At 49.0% G+C, this 9,390-nt stretch overlaps 2 protein-coding genes across 2 annotated transcripts in view; one reads left to right on the top strand and one right to left on the bottom strand.

Annotated features, from left to right (window-relative positions):
• LOC103211436 (40S ribosomal protein S4) overlaps window positions 1-432 on the bottom strand; it is a 158,735-nt gene extending 158,303 nt beyond the window's left edge. Inside the window, exons 1-2 of the mRNA XM_007957380.2 lie at window positions 241-432; window positions 3-71 (exon numbers count right to left, since the gene is read on the bottom strand). Coding sequence (XP_007955571.2) covers window positions 3-71; window positions 241-432 — 261 coding nt within the window. The remainder of the gene's footprint in view (window positions 1-2; window positions 72-240) is intronic.
• A 5,267-nt stretch (window positions 433-5,699) lies between these two features.
• Window positions 5,700-9,390, top strand: part of UBL3 (ubiquitin like 3) — a 66,949-nt gene continuing 63,258 nt past the window's right edge. Inside the window, exon 1 of the mRNA XM_007957379.1 lies at window positions 5,700-5,843. Coding sequence (XP_007955570.1) covers window positions 5,700-5,843 — 144 coding nt within the window. The remainder of the gene's footprint in view (window positions 5,844-9,390) is intronic.

Here is a 9,390-nt window from a genome sequence, read left to right as displayed (position 1 = left end):
GCCGCCGCCGCCGCCGCCGCCGCCATGTTGGCTTGAGAGGCGATGACAGGAGGCGGCTGCGGCGTCTCGGACTGAAAAGTGGCGGCAGAGGAGGGGGAAGACAGAGCTCTTCCGGGGAGCTCGGCGGGGAAGGGAAGGCGGAGACGAGGAGGCGGCGGCGGGGGAGGCGGGGGAAGACGATGCGCCCCGAGAGCCGGCGCAGCCGCCGCCGCCGCTGCCTGGAGGCGCCCGCAGCCTGACCCGAGGCCGGGGGCTCCCGCGGGCCGCGTTCGCCTCGCTCGCCTTCTCTCTCCCGCTGGAGCTCCGCTGCGGCTGCACTCTGGTTCCATGCCCTTGAGCGCGCGGCGCCGCCGCTCGGCTCTCCGGCCCGGGCGCGCCAGCTGAGCCGTTTCCCCGCGCCGCCCGCCCGCCCGCGTCGATGTGTAGCGACATAGTTATCTGTGTACTTACACACCGGGCATTTTCCTGCTGCTTTAATGAGGACTTGACTCGGGAGCGACCGTGAATCATCGCCGGGGCCGGGAGACGAGGAAGGCGGATGTAACTCCCTCCCACCCGTTCCATGTCCGTGTGTCACTCGGCGGGGTCCACCTGGTGCGGCAAGTCCTGGGGCTGCTGCTGTTGACGACGCTGCCGCCGCCGCCGCTGCTGCAGCTCCTGCTCCTGCCGCCATCCCGGGAGTCGCCTCTGCTCCGACCAGACCCAGCTCGTGGGGACCGGCCCTGTTGGTCGCCAGGACCACGGCCAGGCGGCGCTTGGGTTCCAAAATAACTTCGCTTTGGGAAAGCAGATCACGAACCCCTCAAAATCGTGGGGCTTTCTTTCTGGAGTCAGAAGATCTCTGCTGTTTTTTGTTGTTGTCGTCTATTTTTTTTTTTCAGTCAACCTCTGGGGGTATCCATCAAACGGCAAGATGTCCAGTAATGTCCCGGCGGATATGGTAAGTGGAAGAGAAGCGCTGGCCGGATTTGCTGGAATTGTGGTTTGCAATCCCGTCTTCTCAGAAGCGATGCCCACGGGGGTGCAGGTTGGCGGGGGGCCGTTCGGAGGCCACCGTGCTGGGAGGGAGAAGTGGGTGCTTCTGACTTTACTCGTTTCGAAAGTATAGCTTCGAATCCGGGTTTTCGCATTTGGTGTAGGGTGTGTTTTCACACCGTCGTGCACAGTGGAGAAGCAGAGAAAATCCCTGTTCGCTGGAATCCTAGGAAACACTTCTCTGGGAAACATCACTGACAGTGGGGTGGCCCTGCGAGCCACGTAGGGAGAGAGGGAAACGGGGATCCTGCCCCTGTGACCTGGGAGGGAGTAGCCTTGCAGTAGGGTGCACACTTGGTATTTTTCGAAATCAGGGACGCACTTTAAGGAAAGAGACTATTTAATTTGTGTTAAGTGCTGTGTGCTTTGGGAGATAGCTGCGTGAGCGAGTCTGGCCTGCGGAGTATTAAAATGTTTTGGAGTTTTCAGAAATCTAAACAGAACTTCCCATTTGCTGTTTCAGTGACGATACCCCGGCTTTTAGTCCCAGTTATTCGACTTTTCAGGCTGGTGAGACGCGCTGTGGCGTCTTGATCGCTGGTTGGGAACTTGAAACAGAAAGTGGTCTTGTTTATGGACGCTTATCTTCTTGTTGAGAAAGGTTAAGGCTCTGGTTGGGGGCTGACAGTGTCTCCGCAGGCTTTCAGTGGGGGCACGGTGGGCCAGCCTGAGGGTGAAATGCCACTCTGTAGCCGTGAGGTCACACAGAATGCAGTGGCCGGGATGACAGTAATCCTGTTTGCGATGGAAGCCAACCTAACTCTGCCCAGTTACACTGAGTTCACATAGGCGTGTGAGTGTACTCCGGTGAAAAAACGCATTGAACTTAGGTTAGGTTGATGATTAAATTTCGAAAACGTCCAAACATTTCTGTAGGAGCAAACCTTACTTAGAGATACGAAATAAATTTAAAAAATTAAATGACCCTACACGACACATTTTGACCTTGGTTTAAAGACATTTTGCGTCGGTCTGCTTTTCCACTTCCTATGGGATTTAAACGCCAGGGACCCCACGGTGTTCTGTCTGGGGAGTAGGATGGGGCTGAGGGGTGGGGAGTGGGGCGCCTAGCAGCCTTCCGCTCCCCCTTCCGAGAGTCTTCGCGCCTCGTCCTTCTGGCTGTCCCTTCCCTCGCCGTGCGCGCACAGGACAGCCATGCCTGGTCCGGGGTGGCCGGGCTGCTTTCCTCCCCCCTGCGCCGCGAGCCGCCTGGAGCCAGCTGGGAGACGCTGGGGCTGTTTGTGGAGTACCCCATGCACAGATCTGCTCCATGTAGAGCCTCCATTTTACATCAGCGTGCACCGTGGCTTCACCCCCACGACCATTCTGTCGCAGAAGTTGTCCTGAAACGGATTCCTGGCGTTAACACAGTGCCACTACTTTTCGTGGGGCCTGGCGAGGAAGTAAAGCTAGAATGCGGTCGCATCAGCCGCAAACCGAGACTCTGCGGGGAATCCTGCTTGGGAGTCGGAGGGCTGGGAAGGCACTGCTCAGATCAGAGAATCTGGAAGGAGTGGCACCGCTTTGCTGCGCTAATGAAATCATAGCTGCGATTATAAAACGGAACCGTTTCTCTCTTTCAGGCTGTATTTAAGGCCCTGATGACTGTGTGGTGCTTTGAGATCCCTTGATTAAAGGTGATATACAAGGGCAAAACGCTATTATGTAATAAACATGTAGCGCCCTGGATGTCTTTGCAGGGCTCAGATGGGATTGTTGCAAGCATTTTTTTTTAAATCTCCTTTCTAGTTGTTCACTTGTTGGAGGTCCTGAGAGTGTTTCCTGTGTCAGAGCTTTGCCAAGCTTCATCTGCTGTTACTCGCCTTGCAGTTTTGCTTACCAAGTGCTACTTTCACTTGATAAGAAGTCTCAACTCTTTGCAGTAGAGCGAGCTAAATGTCTGGTAGAAGTTGTTGGTTAAGGACTGCATCTTTGTTCCTTTTCGTATCAGTCATTGACAGCTAATCAGGTTTACTTCATGCCTTAAAAATGAAAACAATTTTTACCACCCTTGGAATCTTGAAAAGCTACAATCTTCCTATCCCAACTCCCAGCACAAACTAAGTCACATTTTCTGGCAGGTTAGCTCCAAATTGATTAGGAGCAGGCAGTATAACAAGCCAGGAAACTTGCAAGTCTGAATATATTCCTTTTTTGCAAGATGATATAAAAGGTTAAGGGTTATTTCAGCCGGGATAGGCAATGTGTGCACTTTAGGAAGCAACCTTGTCCCATTTTTATGTTTTGATGGTGCTCCACGGTTGTAGGGGAGGGGTCCCATGGGAGGGCTGGTGGGATGGGGAAGTTGTAGCTCCTGGCAAGTTTTCATTAGAGATCTTCATCTTTGAGCCGTAGTAACTGCTGCATGAGTTGAGGCTTTCGGTAGAGTCCTCTCATCATTCTGATTGTGATTAACTTTAAAAGCGATTTGTGTGTGTATGTGTGTGTGTCAGCTTCGGGTTTTGTTTTGTAACGATAATTACCTTTAAAATTTATTTCTGAACATTAGTAAGTTTTTGTTTACCATAAGGAGCCTTCTGTTTTTTATAACCCCAAAGTAGAAGCCCATCCTTTTGGAAGGGGAGGGGCCCTGCTGGCTTTGAGAGAATTAACTTACAGTTGGTACTTTTCCAACTAACCTTCAGTAAAAATATGTCCTAGAAATACAATCGATATTCTTACATAAAATTCTATATGTTTCTTTCGCTGAGAATAATTGAGTTTGAACTAAGATTAACTAATATCTCTGTGTCGTTTATTTGTGAACTAAACCTGGAAACAGCTGAACAGAGTAGCATCATAATACATTATCTTCAAATGATTCATTTCCTTGTTTTTTTTTTTTTTAAAACTCTCAGCCGCATCATAGTTCCTAATGGGGTAATGTTCATTGTTTATGATTGTAGCATGAGTTATGTTAATGACTATAGATTTTCTGCAAGAAAATATTTGCTCCTTGTGGTAGTAATTTCGTTTTACATGCATCCACGATCAACACCCACGGAAGCAGCAGTCAGGAAATCAACATACTGTACTGGGCAGATGTGCACAAAAGAGCTCTTTAAAGTGTTCAAGAGCAAAGATGTCAGTTTGAAGACTAAGGTGCGCCTGACCCAAGCCGGGGTATTTTCAGTCGTCTCATACGCATGTGAAAGCTGGACAGTGAATAAGGGAGACCGAAGAACTGATGCCCTTTTTCGTGGTGTTGGCGAAGAATACTGAGAACACCATGGACTGCCAGATCTGTCCTGGAGGAAGTGCAGCCGGACAGCTCTTTGGAAGCGAGAATGGCTAGACTTTGTCTCAGCAACTTTGGTTGTGTTGTCAGAAGAGCTCGGTCCCTGGAGAAAGGGCGTTGTGCTTGGTAAAGGGGAGGGTCAGAAAAAAAGGGCAAGGCCCTCAGCGAGATGGACTGATATAGTGGCTGCAACGACGGGCTCACACATCACAAAGATTGTGAGGCTGACACACGGCTGGGCAGTGTTTCATTCTGTTGTACAAGTTAAAATCAGCTCAAGGGCCCCTAATGACGATGACGATGACGCCATTAGGCCTCAGTCTGGGTATATAAGGTAACTGTCCTGTTGTTCAGGATTGCCACGTACTGAGAGTTAAAAAGAAATTCGTTCCTGTAGCTATAAAGGTACCACTCACAGCACTTGAGCTCCTATTTAAAGCTTTGGACTAAAATTAGACTTTGCAGGGTCTTAGAACTGACAGCCCTGCCTAAGACGGGGGGAGGCAGTGTGGGAATAATGAGAAAGCACTTTGGGCTTTTGAAACAGTTAATAAAACATTTCAAGGAAAGCCCTGGATCTTAGAAAGTTCTTAATGTAGAAATTATAGCAAAGGCAGCTATTTTGAGTTTGGTAACAGTTTGAATATTTTCAGGACATCTTCTGTGCTTTATGAATGTGATTTGTGGTGATCTGTCTACAGAAGAAATAGGGGAGCCCTCTGGTGGACAGCAAGTGACTACAGTGGATTTCCTTTCAAATCAAACTTGCGTCGCCTTGCTGAGATAAAGTGAGACCCGGTGGGTATAGAGTGTACCAGGGAAAGGTGCCATGCGAGAGGAAGGACCGGAGGATGAAGAGGGGCAATTGGCATCTTATGCCCCCAGACCTTCTCTCTTTACTCCCATCTCTTCTCCTCCTTCCCTTCTCCGTACAGATCCCGTGCCAGTGGTTAGTAGGGCAGTTTTATACACTGAAGGGTAGTTAGTACCCCTGCCATGTACCTGTGTGGATTGATGACCAGCTTACTAAATAATGCATCGCTAAGTGAATGTGGCCCCACATTGTTTGATTTGGATGTGGCTTATAGTTGTTTGACTCAGGCGTCTTTATGAAGAGAACAAGAGACAGTGTTTTCCCCTGCTCCGAAGGCCTTCCCCTTCCCAGCTCTCCGACTCCGTGCCTGCCCCGTGCTCAGTGCCAGCGGTCCCGTTCCTTCCAGCCCACCGGGATCTTTCCTTCCACGGTCTTTGCCATTCTTCTTGGGCAGTGTCAGATTTGTGGGGCCGTAAGTCATGTCTCCTCTGCCTCTCACAGTTTCTGAAATGGAATAGTCGTAGAAACGGCGTGGAACGGGTCTCTATAGTGAGGCGCACCGTTCCCTTGTAGTTAGGTTGTTGTCAGTTGCCATCGAGGGGGTTCTGACTCATGGCCGCCCAGGTGGTTTTCAGGGGCTTTGCCAACCCCAGAGGACTGGCCGTGGCTGTGGCCCTTCAGGAGCCGATCGCCAGACCTGTCTTCTCAGGCACCTCTGGGTGGGTTGAAGCCGCCGTGGACTTCAAGTTCAACCCGGTGAATAGGCTGCAGCCTGCTGCCGCTGCTACTAATAAGGGTGTTGAGCAAGAAGTTGGGGATGCTGCTTCTGTTGTGGGTGCCATCGACTTGGCTCCAGCGCAGAGCGACCCTAAGTACAACAGAAGGAAACCTCACCTGGCCCTGCGCCGTCCCCCGTCCTTGTTGGGTTGGAGCCCGTTGTTGGGGCCACTGTGTCAGTCCATGTCGCTGAGGGCCCTCCTCTTGTTTGTGGACCTTCTACTTCACTGAGCACAGCGATGAGGGCTGGGTCCCTCCTGATAATATGCCCAAAGTGCTCGAGATGAAATCTGTCCATCCTCCCTTCCAAGGAGCACTCTGGCTGCCCTCATTCCAAGACAGGTTTGTTCTCCTGGCAGGAGATTCTTCGCCGGCACCATTAATTCAAATGCATCAGTTCTTCTGCACTCTTCCTCATTCATTGTCCAGCTATCACATGCACATGAGATGATTGCAGATACCATGGCTTGGGTCAGGCGCACCTTAGTCTTTGAAGTGACATCTTTGCTTTTTAGCACCTTCAGGAGGTCTTTTGCAGCAGGTTGCATCCTGTGATAGGTCCTTTGAACATGATAAATATCCTTTGACTCTTAAAGTTGAAAGGCATTTTAAACAACTGAATAAAGTACTGAAGGCTCTCATAGTTTTCATAATTAAAACACTAAACGTGACTAGGAGACTGAACCATAGAATTCTTAAATATGCTTTTGATTTTCAAATACCTTTCATTCTGGGGGAGAAAAAATGCAATTGACTGTGGAATTCACAGTAATCTGTAAACCCCGGGAAACAAGTCATTCTGAACCAGTGGGTTTTTTTTAATACAACACGGCTGTGTTTTAACATACTCCAACCTAACAGTTTGGGGTTATTGTCTTATTTACGCGATCAGAATGTACTATATACGTAAGTAACTTAGTTTTGCTCCCACAGTTATCACTGGAATAATATAATTCAGTTCACTAAGCACTTATTGAAGTACCTCTCTGGGTAATTTTTATGATTATTCTGTAAGCTACAACTGTAATACCCCCAAGACCTAACATAGATTGTAAAGCTTTGTGCCCCTGCACTAGATCACACCGAGAACAAACTCATTGCTGTCAAGGGGATTCCAACTCACAGTGCCCACGTGTGACAAAGTGGAACTGCCCCGGAGGGTTTCTTAGGCTGTCAGCATACCAGTGATCATGAAGATGGTCCGGGACCAGGTAGTATTTCTGTTCTGTTGTGTATAAGACCATCAGGAGTCAGAGCCAACTCAACAACAAAGGGCAGCTGAGCAAACAATGGTTGTTGGTGCCATCGATTCCAACTCACAGCGCCCCTAGAGGACAGAGTGGAACTGCCCCACAGGGTCTCCAAGGCTGTCAGTCTTTAGGGAAGCAGCTCTCGGGCTTTCTCCCGTGGTGCTACTCAATCTGGTTCTGTCAAAGAGAGACATTGATAGCACTTACCTTGCTTTGATTTGGGGATTCTCTTACCCACAGAACCAAATTCTCACTTTAAAGAAATTCCTGACCAAAATGAATGTGCCAGTGGCTTTTCTTTCATAGAGTTGCAAATCCTTTCTTTCCCTTTGGAAGCCTGCTGACCCAATTTGAATTTCAAAAGGTCTGGCTGGTGGAGGGCCAGAGACCAACTTGTGACCTGACAGCAGTGGAGCTCAGTACCGGGGGCGGGGCAGGGGTCAGTCAGTCATGTTGAGATCAGCCAATGGTTGAGCTTCCCTGTTTCTCCCGCCCCTTCTCTTTGTAAGCATCATTGTATTTAGCTTCTTGAAGCCTTTGCTCTTTTCTGGAATCAAAATGGTCTCCCTCTCTACGTCTAGAATACCTGCTCACAATGAGCCCCACGTCCAAATGCCAGTGAGGGTTGACTTGTGAATTTTTTTTTTTTTTTTTAACAATTCCAACTGTCAACCTTTGGGGCCACCCAGTGACCGTTTTTCACTAGGCCAGTGGATTGCAGAGTGAGGTGAGATGTTAGTCAAATTGCATGAGAATAAGATCAGACGTCGGTGCTTGTTTTGTATCCAAAACAGGTGAGGGTTGAGCTTTGGTGTTAACACCTGGCTGACTGTGAGGCGTCCCCTGTGGTCACAGTGAGGGAATGGTGTCACTTGGAGGCCAGAGCAGCCCTGGGAGTTACTCAGCGTCACCGCTTTTTCTGTCAGCAGTGTATTCCTTGGTGACTTTCCGAAATACTTTTAACAAGAAGACACTAGGATGCTTTGCAACCTGGCTCTGACTGTGAGGAGGGCCGGGCTGGGCCGGGTCCCAGTCTGTTGTTCACGGGGCCACTTTGAGTTGGCAGTGACTCGATGGCACCTGGCAAACACCATGATGCTTTGCATTGAGATGGGGAGCGACTGGGAAGATGTCTCGGACAGAGGTTCTCTTGTCAGTGTATTTAAAAGAGTTGCAGAACTCAAAGGTGAATACAGGTTTTCATTTTACAAGACAGACTTGGAGAATTCCAGCTGGGCGGCCCTTTTTCGTGGTGACAGGGGGCTGTCCCCGACAGGCTACCTAGCAGACACCTTGGAAAAAACAGGCCCTAAGTTGTTTCTTCAGGACGAAACTGATACTTTAAACTGTTAAGAAGAAAATGCCTGCATTTCAGAGGCGTCTAATGCTTGGTGAAAACGTTTAGGTATTTCGTATGTTGAAAACTTCATCCTTAGAAAGATTCTCACTGAACTTTGGGCCCATCTGTTGGAAACTTAAAAAGCAACACCGTTTCTGTAGTTTACAACACTATCCGAATGGCATCAGGGAACATACTTTGATATTCAAAGATATTTCTACTTTAATAACGTGGCCATCAGGTGTCTTTCATCGTCCATGAACTTGTTAATGCCGTATAATAATGACATCAGGTATCTTTCATCTTTCATGAGCTGGTTAATGCCGTATTCTTCCCTGTGCATTGATGCGTGTTTGTGAGCTCAGTTTTCCATGTGTCAAAAGCATTGAGCTGCACAAGTTGGGCATCGAAGCTTTTTAAAAATAAAGAGGCATGTTCAACAGTTGTGCTTGCATTTAGTATGTTGGCAGGAGTGATTGCAGTATTTTTGGTGCTTGCTAAGTTAATACTGCAAAACCTGTGAAAACCGGAGACTGTGCCGGGTGGAAACCTGTCAGATAAGGAAGACCCAAATATTTCCCGCCCCGAGAGAGCGAAAGAAAAGTGGTCAGACGGCACCCTCAGAGGCGGAAAACTTGTGAGACCCAGAAAACACGAGGCAACCCCACTGAGTTCCGGCTCTCACAGGTTTCGCTGTAGTTAAGGTAGTTCATAGTTAAATTAACAAGTCAAATTAAAACAGTGTTTTTCTCTGAATTTCTTTTTTTATTTTTGAACAGTTTATTGTGATTTGGGTGAAAGTTGACAGAGCACGGTACTGGCCCATTGTTGGGACAAGCTCTTCTCCTGACGTTGGTTGCTGCCTCTCAGGGTGGCAGCCCCCTTCCCTCTGTCCCCCGGGTTCCTGGCTCGCCCCTGCCCCGTCCTGACTTCTCAG

This window comes from Orycteropus afer, unplaced genomic scaffold (genome assembly GCF_000298275.1).
Source record: "Orycteropus afer afer isolate SDZICR_OR568_19922 unplaced genomic scaffold, OryAfe1.0 scaffold00741, whole genome shotgun sequence".
Lineage (NCBI taxonomy): Eukaryota > Metazoa > Chordata > Mammalia > Tubulidentata > Orycteropodidae > Orycteropus > Orycteropus afer.
The sequence above is the reverse complement of the archived record's forward strand: the minus strand, read 5'-3'. Positions and strand labels throughout refer to the sequence as shown.